Source organism: Felis catus, chromosome A1 (assembly GCF_018350175.1).
Source record: "Felis catus isolate Fca126 chromosome A1, F.catus_Fca126_mat1.0, whole genome shotgun sequence".
In the NCBI taxonomy this organism is placed as follows: domain Eukaryota; kingdom Metazoa; phylum Chordata; class Mammalia; order Carnivora; family Felidae; genus Felis; species Felis catus.
Genome location: NC_058368.1, coordinates 118,798,277 through 118,820,501, shown reverse-complemented (window position 1 = coordinate 118,820,501; position 22,225 = coordinate 118,798,277). Strand labels below are relative to the sequence as shown.

At 45.7% G+C, this 22,225-nt stretch overlaps 1 protein-coding gene across 7 annotated transcripts in view; it reads right to left on the bottom strand.

The window, feature by feature from the left end:
- Positions 1 to 2,413: 2,413 nt before the first annotated feature.
- The window catches only part of ARHGAP26 (Rho GTPase activating protein 26), a 427,680-nt gene continuing 407,868 nt past the window's right edge, over positions 2,414 to 22,225 (bottom strand). For 4 of the 7 annotated variants that reach the window (XM_011282717.4, XM_019833787.3, XM_011282723.4 and 1 more), the window contains 2 exons: positions 16,730 to 16,821; positions 2,414 to 8,314 (listed from right to left, as the gene is read on the bottom strand). In XM_011282717.4, coding sequence (XP_011281019.1) covers positions 8,226 to 8,314; positions 16,730 to 16,821 — 181 coding nt within the window. In that variant the 3' untranslated portion in view covers positions 2,414 to 8,225. The other 3 variants (XM_019833798.3, XM_019833803.3, XM_019833799.3) reach the window with 2 other exon arrangements.

Genomic DNA, 22,225 nt, shown 5'->3' with positions numbered 1-22,225 from the left:
TCCAAGTAACCAAGTCTAATGACACCCAACTTCTTTCTTTCAATAAGAACTGTCAAGCACTATAGGGAGGAGGAACTAGAGTGGAAAGCAGTGCTTTTAGGCTGTCACTTGGTCACCAGCCCAGCTGCCAGGCCCCGGGCTGGGTCCTGGGTAGACATGGGTGAGCAAGACCTGGTCTCTGTCCCTGCTGAGCTGTTTACTAAGAGGAGGATGACACCAAACATCTTACGATGAAAAGTGAGTTGCTTATAGGCAGAAAGTACTACGGAGGAGCAAAATGGTGTGAGAGGAGAAGAGGTAGGAACCGACAGGCTACCCTTTATTGTCATGACTGCATTGCATCTAATAAAGGTGAAGCAAGCTTCTTCACTGAGAAAGGTTCAGAGAAGGCAGAAAAAGTTCATTTAAAAAACATCTTTCTGCTAACTTAGGAAAACAGTTTCAAAGAGGAGACAGAGGCACAGCGTCAGAAAAACAAACTTTTAGTATTAGGGTCGGCACAAGACTTGGAAGGTAAAATATGATTTTGTACCTAAAGCCCCAAATGAATTCAAGTCTTGACTAATTTGCCGATTGGCCTTGTGAAGGCTTATTACCTACCTGGGTTTTAGCAAACAGAGGCTGGGGCCAGCCTCACGGGGTCAATTACAGGAGATGGGATGCATAGTGTGACAGGTTTGCTAAGCGTGGTGGGATAGAGAGGGATGCAGTTTTGATCATTTCTAATTAGAGACTTCCTGCTTTGGCCTCCACCGCCTGCTGCTGCCTGGGGGTGCAGGGTGGGGATGGGGGTGGGGCACTGTGAAGGATGTAGCCCCTCCCAGCACACGGATATTTGAGCCCTCCCAATGCAGGAGCCTCACTCACTAAGCACTTACTCCACTGGCTAGAGAGAGGCTCCCTCGGCTGCCACACAGGCCCAACTGGTGATCCTGCATACCCCAGCATCATTAGTTGCAGCTTAGCTTGGTGTTATTAAAAGCAGGGCAAGCCAGTGACACTGACACATTTGGGTAGGAGAGATGTGTGAAGATTGAAAGAATTGAGAAAAGAAGGAATTAAAGCCCGGATTTAATTCCTGACAAAGCAGACATGTTTGGGGTCTAAGCAAATCTTTCATTTACTTCAAGTGTCCATCAAGCCCTTTTGTGACCAAGGTGCTCTTACAACCAACCATGCAGCTAGAGCTAACAAGTGAAAAACACCCAACCAGCCACAAGGTGTGATGCAGTTTGTGCTCTGAGAATCAAAGTGAAAATAAAAACCTTTTGTGGGAAAGACGCAAAGGGTGAAGTGATTGCAAAGTCTGTTGGAGAGACCAAGGACACAGGTAACACAGATACATACATCTCATGTTCCCGATGATGGCCATCAGACACACGTGTGCCACTCAGAAGGTCTCACCTGGGTGTCGTGTGACCTCACGCATGTAGGAAGCTTCAGATGCTTGGAGAATTTTCCAGGGCGGGTGTAAGCTCAGAGATGGCAGTGCTGCAAAGCTGTGCTGTCCCCAGGGGGTAAGTCAGTGCCTTCTTAAGTAACAAATGAGCACAGTGTAAGGCGTCTCATGTGTGGCACATGAGGGCACCCCCTCAAAACCAGGCACTAGGAGAGCTTCCCCCTGCCCTCTCCTTGTGAGCCCTCTGCTCTCCCCACAGAAGCTGGGAGCCAGTTGTAAAGCTGGGTCCCAGGCTGCAGCTCTGAATGTGTCTGGCAGGGACATGATGAATGAGAAGGCTCAGTAATAGGAGCTGGCCTGGGACATGTTACAAGTTCTAAACAAATGCTCTACAAGCCTGTGGGACACACCCAGCTGTGTGGTAGGACTGTCTGTGTGGTGGCTCTTGGATTAGCCCACATTGTGTTAATGAACTTCCACAAAAGAGCTGATTAGAAAATCAAATTCAGGAAGAATAAAAACAATTATGTCTTCCACAGGAGAAACAGTCGAACACATTAAGTGGAGGGGTACCTGGGTGGCTCAGTTGTTAAGCGTCCGGCTCTTGGTTTCGGCTCAGGTTGGTGAGTTCGAGCCCCGCGTCGGGCTCCGCACAGGCAGTGCAGAGCCGGCATGGGACTCCCTTTCTCTTCCTCTCTCTGCCCCTCCCTTGCTTGGGCTCTCTCTCTCAAAATAAATAAATAAAAATTAAAAAAATGTTAAGTGGAAGATGACTTGTTGGGGCTTAATTTGTTCAACATGCTTAAGAGTTCCTCCTCAAGTTCACTAGCATTAGACCTTTCCTAAAGGAAATAGAGCTCCCCAAAGCAGGTCAAAAATCAGCACTGTAGTTATTACCAGTAAACCGCAGGAGCTCAGACCTGGGACCTGTGAGCAGGTCTTCACACTCTTACTTGAAGAAACACGAAAATACGTATCATGCCAAAACTTTATGAGAAACTCCAGAAACAAACGTGCCACCAAATGGAAAAGTCATTTAATTCAAAAATCATACTTCCACTCGTTTCATAAGGATTGTCACATAAACCAAGCAAATGAAAGAAAGCCAAGTTTCAGAGGCCACTCGACAGGAACCGTATTGTCTTTATAGATAGCCTTAGTGACGCAAAAGCACATTTTTCAAAAAGCCTCAACATGGCAAGACTATTATTACTAATGACAGGGAACAAGTTCTAGTCTAGTCACAAATTACTTTTTAATGACAGAATTGGATTTTACACAGCAGTCAATATTCAATACTGAAGTTTAAAACAGTGCATTATTTACGGTTTAAAAAAATTTAAAGTGCCACTTTTAAGTACTTTATTGATATTATATCACACAGCACTTTGCAGTATACTCAAAGGTAGCCTAAATTATGAGTTAAACATGCAAACAGTTTCTTCTTCAAAATATGGACAAAATGTCTTTGAGAGTGCTTGTGAGCGCTAGCCTAGTATTAGCGACTACAGGTTTAGGAGTTTGATCTGGTTTTCAACACGACTTTTAATAAGTGAATAAGGGATATAGCTGTAGATAGTAACCATTTGATAAATACGAAGTTTTAAAATGGCACTTAATTTACATCTTTTGTCATTTTTATAGTCAACAGCCTGCCGTTTCTCTAACTCCCAACTTCTAACTCTTAAAGGCTCCAAAGGCTCAGCAAATGCCGGCTTATGGAAGAGTCTGGATCTTTGCCTATGTAGATGTGTGCTTTACATACACAAACACATACTAATACGCAGATGCTTTAGAATCAACAGAGGAACTTCTTTTCACAGGTATAAGGTTGACCCTGGCTTCCGGATACCCAAGGTAGCTGTCTGTAGGTGTCTGTCAGGACAATTTTGTAGAAAGGGATGTACAATGTCTTGACCTCTCCGGGACCGCTCCAGGTAAATTTGACATTTTGATTATCAATACTCTGGTTCTGACTACGCTCAAGAGAATTTTCATATACTACTAACTGCTCTTCTTATATGGGACTGGGACTGTGCCAAGCCTTTGCTCCCTACAGTATTCCACCTTCTTGAAAGACGTTTCCGTCTTGTAGTGTCCTGGAAAACTTTTACAAAACTATTAGCTGCAAACTTCCTCTGTGATGTATTTTTCCCTATTAAGAACTATAATTTTTTCTTGTAAAAAAAATCCTAAGATCTTCAACGTGGTTCACCTTTTACTTTCTGTCTGCTCCCAGCACTACTTCACATCCAATACCTTTTCACCCAAGAATACAAGTGCTTCCATCGGGAGACCACATGTGAGCAAGGGCTGGTGGCTCTGAAGGACATCTGGATTCTCTACATGGTCTCTCCCTGTGCTGTGAGAAGTTCTTCAGTTACACAAGGACCGTAGGCGGCGAAAGGAAAAAAGCTAATTATTACTTGTCGGAGTCTTGTCTCAGGCATGCTGTAGGACTGTGCAAGGTTCATTGCTCTGCTGGTGTCATTTTGATGCTACAATTACAGAGAAGTGGTTCAGCATCCAGCAGATCAGCGTGGCTGCCAAACGCATTTGAACACAGGATACATTTTTTAAACACCAGCAAAGGGTGTGTCAGAGGACACCCAGTTGACTTAAGAGACATGTGGGGCAGGGTTGTCTAGGTAACTGATTACCATCAAGTTTGCCAGAAAATGACAGATAACTCGGAACAGAATACCCAGGACATTCCTTTTTAAGTCAGGTAGCTATTTGGTTTCTTCAGTGGTGGCTACCTACTTGGGTAATACGGTTGCTCATCAAACATTCTGCACTGCAACATGCTGTGGGTACCATGGTGGCCACTGCTGTACCTGGGACTCCTGTGTCTGTAAAACTGTTGGTCCCAACTTGGTTTTGGCAACAGAAGCCAGAGAATGAAAGGTGCCAGTAAATAGTCACGAATAAGGGATCAAATTACCTTTAGCCAATTATTTCTGTCTCCCTACCCTTCAACCATGGGTGCTTTGGCAGTCTCTGTAGTCAAGATGGAACTTCTGGAGTGACTGGAGTTGCTGTTGTCAGGAGACCTAGGTCATAGAAGGATTTCCCTCTGAGCTACAGGAATGCACGTGCAACCCTGGAGTCCTGGAAATGCCTGAAATGATCTTGTCACTAGCATGGCTCTGTCCTGCTAACGCCAATCTGCCAATACTTGATGGCTTATTTTCTTTCTCTTTGCCTCTCCATCCAAAAGAGCACTCAGCAAAAGGAGATGAACTAGAATTACACTGAATTTGTTTGGTCTGGCAGAGGTAAACACATAATGGCTGTAGAAATACTCAAACATTAACTGAAAAACTGGCTCTAATTATAGGATATTAAGGAAGGCTGTGCTATGCAGGGTCCATCTCTATACACTGATTTTTGAAAACAGAAGAGAATATCATCAATCTTGAGCAAGTCAAGAATTTACTCGCTTAGGGGCAGGGATTTGAAACTACTTCTTTCACAGCATGGCCTTCTGCAGCCATGGAATTCCTTGAGTACCCAAAGGAGGAGGGACAGACTGCTTATATGCCCAAGAAAAGATTCAGGCTCTGGATGCCTCATCCCAGGGCCTTACAAAAGAAACACAAGGTTCCTCGGAGAGATCGGGGATCTTGGTCCATAGTCCTCCACTCCGGTACCTAGTTCATTCTTCTCATCTGCCCTCAAGTTCCCTATTCAGCAGAATTAGGGGCCGGGGGGCAGAGATGACAGAGAAGGTAAAATCTATTTTTGGTCTTCCAATTCCTTCCCTATTTGTTGGCTCATATTCTGAAAGGTTTCTCCAGTTCTGTAGCAAATGGGGAGGAGGTGAGCCTGGCTGGGGAAAGGAAGGAGAGCAGCCATCTGTCACATGCCCAGCATGGCTACAGGGAAGCTGGGAAGGGGTCTACCGAAAAATGCAGGTTGGCAACAGCTCCATTTCCCTCCAGCTTCAGATCAGGGCCAATTGAGGAGGGAGGGACAAGCTTCCGAGCAGTCAAGCTGGGGCCAAGTGTCGACAGTGATGCTTTAGCGAGGAGCTCCTCAAATCAGGGCCTGGGCCTTCTGCTCCCCTAGGTTAGCTCTAGTTAAGGTTCCAGTGTGGCAGGTGACAATTCGAAACGACAAATGTGTTAACAACAATATTTTGAGCTCTTTCTATTTAGGATGCACAGTGGCACAGAGTAGGCTTGTCCCCTCAGGCCCCGCTGAACAGACCCTTGAGCTGTTCAAGGTCTGAAGGGAGTATGTGGAGGCGGTTTGTGTATTCTCTTTCTTCTTGGGTTTGCAGTGAGAGCTTTCCCGAGTCCTCTCTTGGTCTTATCCAGTCTCAGTGCTTATTCCCTGATTCAGTGGTAGCGTTTTGCTTGCTGCTGGATGAGGTCCTGCACCACCGCTGTGTAAATCCTTGAGCTGATGAACGGAATCACCATATCTAAAATTTCAAACCATCTCTAAAGCTGTCACGGCAACCTCTATCCCTCTGTAGAGTTTTTCTCTTATTTTGGGGTTACAGGAAATGTGAGATGAACAGGAAGGGAAGTATTTAGGGGAAGGGAAAGCAGCAGTGTACTGAGGACCAAAGATCCTAAGAAGCCAGTTTTTCCTAGAACTTAAGACACACACAACATTTACAAAATAGCTCGGCCTCATGTATACAGCCTTAAAGATGTTCCGAGGAGTTAGATATAAGGAACATGCAACTATCCCAACACCTTCTGTCCTGACACCTTGGGGTACCAAGAAATACACCTGAGAAGAAACATGGAAAACAAAATCTAACTCCTAGCCCCACCTATGTGAATCCTGAGCTGCTTCATACTACCCAGCAAGAGTTCTTTGAAACATTCATTGCCTGAAAATGCTCTTTCTCTCTCCAAATTCAAAGCCCAAGAAAAGCTCAAAAACACATTTGCATAAAGAAGACTGAACACCATCAGTGAGTCACGCCCACCAACCAGAGCCAGCAGAGAGTGTATAGAAATGTTTTCTCCTTTCTCAAGGCCAGAGAAGGGATGACTTGCCCCCGGTCGCTCCCTCATACACACACCTCTTCAACAACCAGAGCTTAAACGTGTGGAGCGACAGCGACTAGCTTCAAGAGTATCAAATATAAAACTTTGCCATATAATATTTCAAATCACTCTATTTACAAGTTTATCTTTAAAAAAAAAAAAAAAGTAAAAGATACAGTAATTCAACACAATTCAAGTTTTTCTCTTCTTTAAGCTTCCCTAAACAGGAATTCCAGAAGCGGGGAGCACTCTGGAACAATGCTGCCATTCCAAGGGGCTCCTGGGGAGCCTGACGGTCCATCAATTTGGAGTCTGTCTGCCCAGAGTCACTCTTGCAAGGACATTCGAATGCAGGAGACACTGAGAACTCTGTTCTTTGAAGGCCAAGTGAATGTGAAATGTCCAGGCCCAACTTTCCCACCCCAGGTAATCTTCCAGAAGACCCGGCCCCTTCTGGACCAGGAAACTCTCTTTCTCAGAAGGTACCCATGCCACCTTTCCATGCCTTCTGAATCACAATGGCTTATACTATTAGTCTTGTGTCTCAAAAGCCTGAGAAACAATTCCCTTTTCTGAGTGGCAGTGAACACATATGTCCTTTAAAACTACAGGCCACAGGGTTAGCCCTGAAATCACCCCTGAAAGCCACCAGGGCACCAGTGCTCAGCAGCGCAGGGTACTGCCACGGGGCTGGTCAGTGAGGGACTACAGGCATGCGAGGGCAGGGGAAGGGACGGGAACGGGAGACCATGATGGAACAAGTCAAAGGGAGAATGTCACCTGTGGAGAAGCAGTATACTGCCCCCTATAAAGCATGGAAGAACAGAAATATTAAACCTGTATGTAATTTAATCTCAAGAGGTTACTAGAGTTTGCTCCAAATATATCCTGATGCTGCTGAAATTCATCAGAAAGGGAAGAGTTCCCAGCTGCCATTCTGTCTGCCCCGAGCAGACCACTCTAATTCTTTGCCCTTCTGCTTCAGGTTGTTGGAAAACCATTCAAAAAATGACCATAAAGCAGGGAGAAAAAAAAATATCATGCAAAAAGTGTGTTATTTTTTTGGTTTGGTTTCAGAGTAGGTTGGGTTGCCGTGGTTACGAGGTGACGGCAGCCCTCAGTGGCAGAGAAGTTCCTAGCTTGGGAGGGGGAATGTGGGGTGTGTGTGTGTTCCCCTTGCAAGAGGGGACTGAGCTGAATTCTGCCGATGCTTGGCCGAGGCTGCCTGGAGATGGTGAGAGATTGCATTTTATGTAAACAGTGCCATAACCCCTCTCCCTCCTGCATGCAAACAGACAGACCCAGCTGCCTGTAGCACTGCGGGCCTCAAGTATTTGGAGGTGGGGTAAAGAGAGTGTCTACTGTAAACAGAAGCAATGGGCCCAGCCTGGGTCTCAGAGCCAATGCCCAGCCCTGCCAGACTTAAAGCTACACTGCATGCTCTTGAGGACTACTTACATCTTTCTTACTTCCTTTCTCAGAAGGTTGGGGGTTTGGATGACTGCTGAAACAAACGAATCCTCCCTATTTAGGGCGCTAAAGGAGAGGAATGGCTTTGTCAGCCGTTCTCTCGGTTATCAGAATCAAATGGTCTCCACTGCTGATTTCCTTCTGTTCCTTGCAGTATCACCGCATGCCAGCTGCCACGGTCATGGGGATGGGTGCTCCAGAGTTCACAGAAACATTTGCGTTGACAGGTAGTAACCGAGTCAGTCACCCTGAATTTCTCAGTGGCAAAGAGAAACGGCCTCCAACACTGCAATCAGCGGTTGTCATGGATACCATGGAAAGCTCAGCAGGTCTGCTGGGGCCCACGGTTAAAAGAACTCCACGTAGTTCTCAGGGATGAGGCCAGTCTTTCCGTTCAGAGTCCCTTCCAACCAGCCAGGCTCCTGAGATGGATGAACTGTACAGGAAGAGGGGAGAGAGACAGCGAGAAAACGTTACAGATAGGGGAGGTGGTGGACGTGTGAGAGAACAAATGAGCGCAGTCGCCTGTTATGTTACATGTTTCCAGGACTTGTTTAGACCAGGGGTTCTTAACTTCTTGTGGGACATAAGCGTTCCAATAAAGATCATTCTGAAAGTTCTCTATAACAAAAAAAAGGGAAATAGACACAGCCATTCAAAATTCTGCATACAATTTTTGGAGTTTCGTAGACTTTCTGAAGTTGCTGGCTTAAACTATTAAGAGGTGACAGATTTTTCCTTTTGAGGTTAGAAGTCGGTTATGGTGTTCCATCCATAAATTTATCTAACCATCCATCCATCTATCCATCCATCCATGTACCCATCTATCTACCCAGTAATGCCTATGACCCAAGTGGAGTGCCCATGGAGGAATGCTAAGAACTAGTTTTTAAAGGTATCTCGTATGCATTTCACTAACCTAATTATGCATTTTACTTTCCCTTAAATCCTTACCCTCTGATTCTAATCTTCCTACAAATCTCCCCACCTTTCTTTGGGCAATCTATAGCCTTTGAATAGCCCCCTCTCTGTTCCGCCCATACCCTTTCTTATTTTTCTTTCCTGTTCTCTAGAATTTTCCTCCCTCCTACATACAAGACTCAAGGCTGTCTTCTTTCTCTTTCTCTTGTAACTTTCAAAGTTTCTGTCTCTTTGATTTTTCGATATCCAAGAAATCTACCCCATTTCTGTGCTATCACAATCCATCTTCATGGAGACTACTGTGATACTGTAAAGATTACATAAAATCCAATTGAGGCTGCAAAGTCCAATAGCAGGAAGAAAGAGAGAAGGAATCATGGGACCTGGAGATGGCAGGGGCACGGTGTTCATGCTTGTGAACCGGCAAAATACAAATCACTCTTAATGGGAAAGGCAGTGCATTTGCTCTTAATGTATTAGGAAAACTCCAATTTTCTGAGATTGTTCGTAAAGAATGAATTTTCCCCTATTCCCTTCCTAGGCTAATTAAGTGACTTCCTGAGCTTGTTTTAGAAAAGCATTTCCGCCCCCAATGCTACTACATAACTTTAGTTTCAGTTTGTAGGAAAAGAAGCAAGAACAGAAACCAAAGGAAGCAATGGGCAAGCAGCGAAAGAACACACATTGAGGCTTCAGGAAGGTCAGTGTCAAGGTAATCTTGAATGCTTCTTCAGGAAAAGACAAGGTCAAACATCTATCAGTTGGCCTCCAAAATGCTTACATAATTTCCTATCAGTAGGCTTCAGGAATAAACCAAAAATACTAAGGGTATTTTGGATTCATGACATCCACACAGAGGAGTCTGGAAGAGAAGAGCATGGGAGAATACAACACAACTTAAAAGCAACCTGGTCTCTCCAACGAAGAAGCTCTCTCAACTTATCCTGAAGATACTAGCACCCGAACACCACTGCCTTCTGCCCAGCCATCCGGCTGACAATGTTAATTAAGATCACTTGAATTCTTTGCACCTATAAAGTGATTATAATAAAACTCCAGTGCCAGGAGCCAATACGGAGAAAGCACTCAGCAGAGAGCCAGAATTTGTCAATAGGAGATCCTGTATCATTTGACCAGTCATTTGGATGAGTCAACAAGGCTCTCTCCTGGTAAAATCTTGGTGAGCGCCTGATCTCAATACCCACTGAAGCTTTGGAAAACCTCAAATGTTCAAAAGCAAAACAAACAAACAAACTCACTCCCCAAAATAAAAGACCTAGAAAGAACAACCAAACAACCAACCAACCAAATACAACAAAACCAAAATAAGACCCTTCCCAGTTTACAGCAAAGCTCCTAGTTGAATGGTTATTCCACTGGATACATTGAGTCTCTCTCTTTCAGACATTCTCCCTTCCTGGCCAGCTGTTCAAATGCAGCTGAGGTGCTGAGGTGCTAACAACTAAAAACATTAAAAATGGGATTTGCCGAGTAAGGGATGAATGAGAGAGGACAAAGGAGGCCCCTCCAAGCCGAAGAACAAGAGTTAGGACTGGGGACAGTGAAGCCTTCTGGTCAGACTGCTGACTCACTGGGGGCTTTGAGCTGGGCTTATTAAGGCCTGGCATCAAACCATGTGCATCCAAATCACCTGCACGGTTATTAAAACTGGGCCGCATGGCATACCTGTTAAAAGAGAATCCCTAGGAGTGAGGCCCAGGGATACGTATTTTATTTTATTTTTAAAGTAGGCTTCATGCCCAATGCAGGGCTCCAACTCACGACCCTGAGATCAACACCTGAGCTGAGATCAAGAGTCGAACACTTAACTGACTGAGGCACTCAGGTGCCCCCAGGGATCTGTTATTTTTACCTTAATCACAGAAAGGTAAGGGTTATGACTTTTCTGTGCCCAAATGCCTCTGGAATGAGGGTGGTCATAAGAAAGTGCAAATTCTCACCTATGGATGGAGGAGGGGAAGCAACATCAGATGCCCTTTGCCCTGCTGTTGTCTTCTGTCTCCCCTCCTCCCACTTCTCAACCCTGCTGAAGCCCTACCTCCTTCAGAAACACCAGCACGGAATCCAGTCTACCTGTTCCCTCTTTTCTCCAAACTCCTGGAATGCTCATAGCACATTCCACACGTTATTCACGGGTCCTGTTAACACTGTTCAAATGTGTTATGCATTGCTTCCTTTACTAGTTTTTTAGGATGTTTTAGTCTGTACTGTATCACTCAATATTTTTCAATGACTCCCCTCTGACTGTCAATTATGATAGAAGCTAACACCTAGAAATAGTGACTGGGAAGCAGCCATGGGCTGCTGAGTTTTGGATATGCGTCAATTTCTTTGATCTTAAAGATCCTAGCTTGTATCTTAGTATCCATATTTCACAAATGAGAAAATTAAGGGTCAGAAAAAGGTAAATTAATTTGTGCAGGATCACAATGGTATGACTAGAATTTGAACGCATTTTCTTTGACTCTAGAGACCAAGCCCGTTATGCTTCTAATTCAACCAGAGAATGTGGTCTTTGGGGATAAGAATGATACATATACACATACACATACATATGTACATCCCAAGTGGTGGGTCTTTTGCTAAGTGCTTTGCCTGCCTCATCTCCTTTCACCTTCAGAATGACTGTGGACTCAGTTCTGCTATTATCCTCATTTTACTGATAAGAAACTGAGGCTCAGAGACGTTGAGCATTTTGCCCCTAAATACACAGCTGGCAGATGATGGAGATCGATGTGAATCCGGGATATCTGACCCCAGACTCTGTGGTCTAACCACTACTGCTTTTGCCTAGCCCAAAGCTTTGGATATTAACAGTGTTCGTATGCACTTATTGAGCTGAACTGAGCCCATGCCCAACTTTCTGAACTACACCAGTGTCCAATGTGCTACATAAACACACGAAGCACTGCAGTGAGCTGGCTCGGCAGCTCTCCAGCCCAGCAAGCAAATAATACAAGCAGCTCCTGACGTGGATGTGCTTCCTGCCAAGCATTTTCAGCTTCATCCATCTATGCTCCATACACCCCTGTATACACAACTCATGCTCTCTCCTTTTCCTTTTCTCACTGTGGAAAAGGAACAAGCATGTGACTAAGGTCTCTAGTGGCTGGCTGTCCCTAAGGGAAGAAGCACTGGCTGGAAGAGGCACAGATCCCTGTGTAGGTGAATATATTTACTCATGTAACAAGTGTTTATTAAGCACCTACCCTGTGCCAGACACTAAGCTAGGACCTTGCACACGGTACAAAGCAAGCAGAAAAGATTCTGCTCTCGGAAAGGGGCAATGTATCAGTAAATAAGCACATAATTTTAGGTAGTGATGAAGGAGGAGAAAGAGACTGGGATAGGGATGTGGGTATGGGAAGGAGCTCAAAAAGCTAAAACCTAAATGATCTAAAGGAGCTAGCCAGGCAGTGGGTAATGCAAGTACAAAGGCCCTAAGGTCGGGAAAAGCCTGCTATGATTTCAGAACAGTGGTCTGTAAATTTTTCTCAAAGAACCACTCTGTAAATGTGTATCTCTACTCAATTCTGCAATTGTAGCACCATGGCTAACATGTAGACAAAAAGGCATGGGTAGCTATGTTCCAACAAAACTTTATTTACAAAAACAGGCAGTGGGCTGGATTTGAGTAGCAGGTCATAGTTTGCTAACCCTAGCAGAGAACATAGGGAAAGTGTGCGAGGCTGCAGCGTATCAAGTGAGGAAGGGAAGGGCCAGGGGGCAGGAACAAGACCGTGGAGACGCTGATCAGCAATTCTCGGAGGACCAGGAGGCCACTGGGATAGGTGAAGGAGAATAACATGATGCGATTTTCAAACATCGCTCTGGCTGCTGCGTAGGGAAGGGTTATGGGGGCAAGAGTGGACATGACAAGTCTGTGTTGGCAGCAGGTGGAAACAGCTGGGTGAGAGATGGAGGTGGCTTGGGCTTGTGTTTGGATTTGGCAGTAGGCACAGCCGGGGGGTCCAAAAGACTCCACTGAGGACCCTCCCCCACAACCCCACTGGTAGAGCAACCCATGATCCCCTGGGAGGATGCTCTCTGTCTCTGAAGGAAACCTGGGGCAGCCCAGAGTGGGTCTTGCACTCATGCTGGATCCCATACTTTGGCAATGAATGGATCCAGCCCATCTCAAGTCTTGATCAAATTGTCCCAAGAACCCAATTTTAGTGAATGCCGTGTGCATTTTCCAGGTATCGCTAATCACACTGCCATAAAATGACTAATGTTCTTGGGAACACGAGTTATTTCTCTTTCTCTTTCGTTACTAACTGAGGTGCTCTTGGTGAAAAATGCTATTTCCTAGTAGGCTGGCAAGGGCTGACAGTGGAGTTATTTCCGAGTAATGCACATCCATTCCCCACTGCACAAAGTCCCAAAGCCGACTGAACAGCACAGCTCACATTTGCAGCACAGGCCCCTGGAACCCAAAGGCTTGGAGATTAATCATTATGAAACAACAGACTTTCCCCTCAGGGTGCCCCTCCTTCTTCTTCCTCCTCATCCCTTCTTCTTGATGCTGAGAAAGACAACACACACACAACTCCCTAAGCCTGTCATTAGGAAACTTCCTTCCAATTGGTCTGATGATTCAATCCGACAGCTACAGAACATCCAACTTAAATGGCTCTTACCTGAAGTCTCCACCAAGAAACTAGCAGGAGATAGAACAAGGGAAGTGATCTCTGCCTAACGTGCTAACCGTTTTTTCTCCCCTAATGCCCAGGTAAAGGGAGGGGGATAATGGGGTATATGCAGTGTTTTCTAAAAATCGGGCATGATAAATATCACTAGCCAAACCAATCTAAACAGAGGATTCACATGTTGTCAGATGGAGACAGGTGCCAAGGTGACATGGTACAATCCCTCTGGCAGCTCCTGAAGCTATTAAACTGTGCGATCTAGGGGGTCCCTCCCCCACCTAGGTCTATCAACAAGAGAACAGCAAACACAGGTCCTCACAAAGATCAGTACACAAATGTTTACAGCCGCATTACTCCTAAGAGCCAAAGAGTAGAAACAATCGAAATGCTATCAACTGACAAATGGATAAATAAAACGTGTTATACCACAGGAGAGAAGATTACTCAGCAGTGAAATGGAAGGAAGTCCTGACGCATGCTACATACAACAGGGATGAGCCTTGAAAATACTATGCTGAGTGAAAGCAGCCACTGACAAAAACCCCACATGCTGTATAATTCGGTTTACATGAAATATCCAGAGCAGGCAAATAAATAATGACAGAAAGGAGATGAGGGGTTCCTTGCGCTGAAAGGGGCAGGTCACGGCGTATGTGGAGCATGACTGCTGAAGGGCACAGGGTTTCTTTTCGGGGCAATGAAGATACTCTGGAATTAGATGGTAGTGATGGCTGCACAACTCTGAATCTACTAAAAAACCATGGAATTGCACATTTTAAAGGGGTAAATTATATGGTATGTGGATATCTCAATACAGTTGTTTGAAAAAAAAAACACAAGGAGGCTGCACTCAAGAAAAAGAGTCACAAACAAGATGCACACACATACACATACCTTTTGAGAGTTAAAACCAACTCTGCCCCTGAGATCAGGGGTCCTCTCTGCAGTCACAGTGAATGGCTGATAGGAACAAGGCAGTCCCTTGCCCACAAGAGCAGTGAACTGGAGTTTAGAGGACAGACTTTAAATTCTGGATTCACCCGTAAATGTGGCAATCTCTCAAATCTTGCTCCTCTACAGGCACAAGCCCCACCCCTGCTGACAGAGTAAGACACAGAAGCCTGTGCACTCGGCCTGCTCTGGTTTGTCTGTTGTGAGATCTGTGTCATGTGATGGCTGAGCTGTGACTCTACCTAGGGGCCTATTCGGACCGGGCATGCTTGTCAATGACATGGCTTTGGACAGCCTTCAGGGGACCAGCTTCACCTCAGGTCAGCCTGATTACTCCAGCTGCTGACAGGCAGGCAGCTGGGATGGCTGTTGGTATACTTTGGTATGCAAGGCACCCGGATGAAAGTTAATGGAGCAAAGATTTAATTAAGGACAGTGCTTTTTGGGCTTGGGGAACCATAAAGGAGGACGTGGGCCCAGGAGGTCACATACAGTTAAGAGCTTGCCCCTGTCCCTACTGGCTCAGAAGGTCCAAGTGTGACCTCTGTGGCCTGTTCCCCAGTCGGTCCCCCATGCCTGATTATTATCTCTGCCACGGTGAATGCAGGGGCTGGGCACACAGAGGGGGCAGTCCCTTCGTGTGTGAATGCCATCAAGGGTGTCCCCAGGAGTTCATCTCTGCTCTGGCTTAGAATGTGAGGCTGGTAAAGACAGCCATGACTCAGAGATCAAGGTGTAGTGCCTACTGCCCAGCCAAGAGCCAGGCCTGGGTCATATCAGGGAAAAAGGTAAACACATCATTGTGAACTGTCAGAACAGCAGGCCCTTTACCTAGGACAGGCGAAACGATGACAATCATCCTACTAACAGTGTTGAATGCTTAATATGTGTTGAGTAACTAAATATATTGTGTGTGCACCACTCCACTCTTCCCTGCAACCGTCTGTTACCCTGGTAGGACAGAAGTGAGGCACAGAGAGGCTGTCACTGCTTCAGGTCACAGAGGCACAAACCAGGACTTGTGCTTTGGTGGCCTGAATCTAGAGCTCAGGCTCGCCAGTGCTACGTGGGGGCCTTGGCTGCCCTGTATTTCTAGGTCTCAGGCAGGTGGCAGGAGGTGTGATCTAGGCCAACGTGAGGCACTCAGCCCTGAAGGGGAGTGCTTGGGCAACCTGCACTCACTCAGCCTTGCTCAGGAAATTTGCCACCACCCCACCTGAAGTCAAGAAGGCATCCCTAGAAAATGTCCACTTCCTGAAATCAGGCAGCTGCTCTGGGCTCCTCCTTTGGGCAAAACAAACACACCCTTTCACCCAAGCATCCACAAAGACGAACCCTAAAGGAGAAGTTCATCTGGCAAAAATCTCAGCAATAACAGAGACTCTGGCTTTTTCCCAGAAACATGATTTTCTCTTAGGTAAATGGTTATGACAAGTCATGGCATCAATACTCACTTAAAAAAAAAAATACTGCCTTTTTCTTGGTTTAGGGAAGAAAACAAGCAAAAAGATCCAGGAAAAGGTACATCGAGTAAGTACTAGTTCCCAGTTCTATGGTGCAGGTGCCACGAATCCAGTTTCACACCAGGACACCTGAGCAGGACAGCTGGCAGTCTGCAGAGAGATGTGACTTAGAGAGTTTACTCTACACTTCCCAACAGTTCGGGGGAGGGCACGCAGGGCTGCAGCAGGGCTCATTGACACAGAGGTCCCCGGGTACCCTGCCATCTCAGAGACGAGCCTCACCTCCTCTGGAGGGTGAATGCCACTGAACCCAATGAGAAATTCTGTACCTCAGTCTCTGCCCTGAGCTGACTACTTACAAGACTCCTGTTCTCTGCTCTGTTATCTTCTACCCTCTGTACAGCCCCCAGACTCTCAAAGTCACTGCCAAGTTGCTGGGCTGAGTCCTGTGCAGGTACAATCCACTTTTAACGTCCAAAACACTTCCATGAGGTTGCCTCCGTCAAAGTGAAGGCTTCAGTACACTGTCCTCTCTTGACAATGCCTCCGCAAGTCCTGCTGCTTCTCGCGTATTTTGGGAATACTCTCTCTGCCTCTGTCTCTCTCTGTCTCTGTCTCTGTCTCTCTGTCTCGCTCTCTCTCTCTCTCTCTCTCTCTCACACACACACACACACACACACACACACACACACACACACACACACCCTTCTTTTCAGTCTTACCCATTCAATGAGACTGTCATTTTTTTTTTAGGTAGGAACTTTGAAAACTGCAGTTATTTATTAGCTTCCCCCCCCGCCCCCCCCCGCCGCCGCCCAGATCTGTGCAAAGGGATGAGAAACTCACCATTGTCGAAGACTGTGCCTGCTGTGAACGAGAGTTCTGAGTCATGTTCAGCTTTGCAGGCATATAAGGCTTTTGCCTTCCGGAACGGTGTGCTGTGTGAAAACAGGAGTTTATTTAGCAGTATTTTTAAACCATCTGAAAGCCCCAGATATTTAATCTCTCTTCTTCCCCTTCCCTGCAAGCCACCTAGTTATCTCTTGTGGCAACAGCCTGACAAGACAGCCAGATGGCAAAACATGAGGCGGAAGAGTTGCAAAGGTCACGAGAGAAAAATGAGAATTATTCAGAGAAAAGCTGTAAGCCCCGAGAAACCACACGCCTTGTGGGGTCACCTCTGTGCCACGTTAAAACTCTGCCTAGGTGTCAGGACACCTGAATGGTGGGAGTGCAGGCTGGGACCCATTTTTGGAGCAGGAGTAGTTTGGGAAAAGGGTGGTGGGGAAAGGGCTTCCTACTTGCTCTGGAGAACACTCCCAAAAGACCTTGTTGAAAATTGGCAATGCTCAGTGAGTCAAAAAGCAGAAATTCTAACTAAGCCATTTTTCGGCTCTAGGCTATGGGCTGACATTCGCTCTCCCAGATGTTACTTATTTCTCTCATTGGGCTGGTGGAGCAGGATTCCAGAGGTGGAACTCCCCGACCCCCGGGGTAGGGCAGGGAACAGACAAGGTGGGTGTGTGAGCAGTTACGTGAACGTGTGTGGGGAGTGTGGAGAGGAAGAAGGGGGAGAGAACATGACATATATACGTGCATCAAAGTCACCAGGAAGCTCTTAACAAATGCAGATATCTGGATTCTATACCAACCTTCAGATATAAATATAGTCATCAGTATTTTTGAAAAGCTCTTCAAGTGACTCTAGTGTGCACGAGAGCTGAGAACCACGGTTCCAGAACAGGGGTTGGCAAACTCATGCTGTAAATGGCCTAGCAGTAAATATTCTGGTCTTTGTGGGCTGTATGGTCTCTGTTGCAATTACTCAGCTTTGCCTTGTGTCATAAAAACAGCCATGGACATTGTGTAAATGAATTCGTATGGCTGCGTTCCATCAAAATTTTACTTAGAAAAAACAGGTGGTAGGTTGGATTTGACTGAAGGGCCACGGATTCCTAATTCGTGTTCTGAAGAGTAAATTTTAAGAAGTGATAAATCCTATCACCACCTATCAATCTTTGCTTTGATATCCAGTAGTTCCAAATGATCAATGGACTTTTCAAGGGTCATAATAGAAATGACACTTAACAGTCAAAGTTAGCTCTTTATTTGCTAAAAGTAATCTCTTCTAAGACCTCTGAAGAAGCACATTTAGGGGCTCCGGGGCAGAATAGCAAAAGAACAAGTAGGTCCTCCGGGTTAAGCAACTATTCCAGGGATACAGTATTTACTTTAGCTACATTTGACTAACAGAAAGCCTCCAGGAGTCAGTGGAGCCAAACACCCTGGGGCCCACTGATTTCTAGTGGCCAAATGAGGTTTAGCTGAGGAAGGGCTGGTCTCAGGTAAGCCCAGACAACATCAGAAGAGGCAGAGGTCTTGGGTCATCACGGAATTGGTACTTCTGAGTCACCAAATCCATCCTCCCTTTGGAAAAGAGGAGCCATGGATGGATGGACACCTACACTAGGACCAGGCATCTAGAACTTCTAGTCTGGGCTCCATGAAAACTGAAGGAGATAGCTTAAAAGGTCTGCTGTGCACAAGGATCAGAATAAATGAGTATCCAGAATTTGTTGCTAGGCACAGTTTACTGTTCTTCTTGCTGGCCTTCTAGTAGCCCAGAGATGGCAGCCAGGTGGGAGAAAATTGGGAAATGGGGAGAAAATGAAGTGGGTCTATGTGGAATGAAGGAAAGAAGAGCCATCATAATTCATTAGTTTCAACTGGAAAACAGCTCTTCTGGGATAATTGTCATTAAAGTCAGAATGGAGTCTGGGACAAGGGGCATATTCTGTGATCTAAGTGAACCAAGTATGCATATTGTCAGCAAGGGCCAAACATCCATTGTGCAACTTTCCATGGAGGGGAAAAATGTTTGTTTTGGTCTTTGTTTTTGAGGCAGTGGGAGCTGAGAGGAGGAGTTGCCTGGTTGTAGAAAGTGATAAAACAGCCCAAACCCCATATTGGCAGGCAAGGAGAGCCAGGGAAGTGGAAGGAGAATCCGGCTGACATTAGCCAGAGTCACTATCCCTTAAGGACAGGGCAACAGGAGGTGGGTGAAGAACAGAGACTGGGGGCAAGAAAATCAAAGGCGAGGGAAAGATCATCTGAGGCAAGGCTCTTCCAGGGGATTCTCATAGAGGTTACTTATTAATTTCATTAAATAAAGGGAATGGGACAAAATGGGCAAACCAGGGAAGCCAACTGGGGTAATCTGGCAGAAGAGAGCAGAGGGAATGGTCTCGTGCTGAAGATTATTATTCAAAAGGAATAAATTTTCCACTAATGTTAAGCTTTGGGAACTGAATAAAGTGACAATGCAATAACCCATTAAAAATAAAAACAAAGATCAAGAAAGGGCCTTGCTTTTTTCTGAGATTAACAGTTGACTGACCATTTAGGAGAGGGTCTTTTCTCCTGAGATGTCCTCCCACTGCTGTCCCTGGGACTAGGGCCACCAAATAAAGGATAAGACACCCAGTTAAAAAACAACTTCAGATCAGTGGGAAATGCTCTTTTTAGTCTAAGTATGTCCCAAATAGTACATGGGACATACTTATCATAAGAAACAGCATTTGCTGTTTACCTATAATTCAAACATAATTGGATATTCTGTATTTTCATTTTATTTGCAAAACATTCGCCAAATCTGGCATCTCTATCAGGGGGCAACTCTTATCTTTTTAAAAGCTGGTCAGCCCAACCAGTCCAGTGTCCTATGCCATATTCACTGTCAAAAGCCCCAGCAGTTTGCTTTAGGTAGAGTTCCTACCAAAACAGATCCAGGTGGCAGGAGGTTGTGTTTGTAGGCTTTGGCTCTAACTAAAAAAATAAAAACTCCCCACCAAGCACCTTTGGCTCTTGAGCTCCCCGTTCCCTGCGGTGCATCTCAACATTGGACACAGAGAGCCTGAGGTGTGTTCAGCTGCTCCTGTAACAGCGCCCTTCAGACCTCAGCTGGCCTTCAAGGGCATGAACAAGTTTGGAACCTTCTGCTAGTTCATTTTTAATTTTCGCCTCTGAGCATGGCACAAGGCCAGGAAAGCACTCAGAGGAGCTTCCCTCAAATGCCCTTGCAAACCTTGCAAAATGACAAGCCACTCTCCATCAGATGACACTACAGGGAGGTGGGACCAGCTAGACTGGCAGGATGCAATAGCTTGATCATTTAGGCACAACTGCCAGAGGCTACTGTGTAAGTGGAAGTTATGGTTTAGGCACTAGAGATTTTGTAGGGGTGACAGGAAAGGGAAGTGGGAAGGGAATATGCCTCCAGTACCCTTCCTCTGCTGTGCTGTCAAAGGCCTTTTCCTTCCTGAGCTTCAAATTATATGCCTGGTGGAGGGGAGAGGGAGCCACTTCCAGAGGAGACATTAAAGAGAAGTTCATGGGACCACTTATTACATCTAATTAAGTAGTTATTTACCAAGGGAAGGAAATCTGAAGCTTCACACTATGGAGGTGGGTGTGGGGGAAAGGCCCCAGTGGACCTGAATGATAGGCGTACACCCCCATTTCTTGGCTGCATACCGCAATGGCAACTAGGGGATTTCAACCCTCTTGGCTAGTTCTGATGGGCTAGCTCCCCGTAGGGTCTCTATCAGTGCTCACCTTGGCACACATACTTAGCTCAGTGCCAGTCAATTCCAAGCCCTAGTGGGCCTTTCCTCTTTCAAAATGGCAGCTTCCTCAAGTGTTGTGGATTAAGATTGTCCAGATGGTGCTACTTTAATGGTGGCCAGAGTGGGCAGTGCTGAATAACCATGACCCCAAACACATCACGGTAGCAGATCCTATTGCCAATCTTGAAATACTTTGGGAGATGGAGAGGAGTAGCTAAAGAAAAATACCTGGAAAATATGTTGGGTGATGGCAAGGAGTACAGAGGAACAGATATTGGACAGGCAACAGGCTGTTTCCCGAAACTCAGAGACACAAAAAGTGGACACTCCTAAAGCAGAGAATATGCCCACATTTTTAGCCAAATGATTCTATCATCCTGAGTCCCCCAGCCCATTCTGTTTAAAGGACCAATGTTTTCAAGGTTTTACTCCCCTTTGATCAAAACGAAGGAAGCATATTCTCCTAGTGACTGGGCCTATCCTATAAGTAGGGAGGGATATTGGAAGGTGACTGCCCCAGGTCTCTGTAGTTTGCTCTGGTTCAGGTCTTCATGGAGCAATCAGGCATCTAACCAGAAAGGTTAGATCCATGCCATATCTCGTGTCCTAGAAAGTTAACGTCTCCCCAAGTGCCCAGAATATGTCTAAGAAATAATGAGGAAATAACTTAAGTTTCAGGAAAATATGATCTGAATTTTAACCTTATTCCCAGGATGAGGGTAAAAGAGTATATGGAAAAGCTATCCTTCCCACCTTCCAGTGCAAAGCTAGATAGAAAACCAAGAACAGCAGGCCAGGCTCCGGGGCTGGGAGTCGCATGGAACCTTAGGTTTGGGGGCACCCGTATGTTTGGAGGAAAGAGTGCTGGGTTGAGGACAAGAAGTCCTCTGGATGGGTGCTCATCCAGTCATGTGACTACGTAGTCACCTCCCTGTGCCTTAGTTTTCTTTCTCTGTAAGAGGTTTCAGGCCATTTCTCCTCCCATCCTCAGATGGGGATAGCATGAAATAATAGATTGGCAAGTACATGGAGGAAAATAAATATATACATCTGTATATATAAATAGCATGGGTTTTCTTTTTATTTTTAAAGTGAGGCTAAGTGTTGTCAATTGTTCAAGCCTCTCTGCTGGACCCACCCCTCCAGGAAAAAAACAGATATGAGAAAAAAGATGGACAAGAAAATACTGCCAAGGCTCCAAATGCTTATGACGCTATGTAAGTAGGCTCTACATTTTGGTTGTCTGCAACCAGAGACTAAGTTTGAGAGAGATATAGGCTTAGGATCTACATATCAGAGAGATCCTACAGGATCTTTATTCACTGATTCTTTTCCTGGATTTAAATAGCTTCTTTTCTCTACAGAAGTATAAAGAATGAAGTCTGGATATTCTCAAACCAGGGAAGAGGAACTAGATCAAGCCTCAGAAAGAGGTATTGCCTCTTCCCATGAACACTAAGGGTCCATGAGGCATGGAGATCCGAGCAGGCTGGGAGCATGCAGAGGGCAAGAGGCAGCCCTCGACGATTTAAAGAGCAATCACTTCCTATCTCCATCCTTTACTCTGTGTTACCTGTGTCTCTCTCCCACTTCTCTGGTCTCAGCAGCTAGGTGTCACTGCTCATGGCCAATGGTCCAACCCCACAAATAAAAGTTGCCTTATGCTACCCGATAAACATAAGGGAAGAAAAGGCCAGTAAGTGTCTCAGCACTGTTC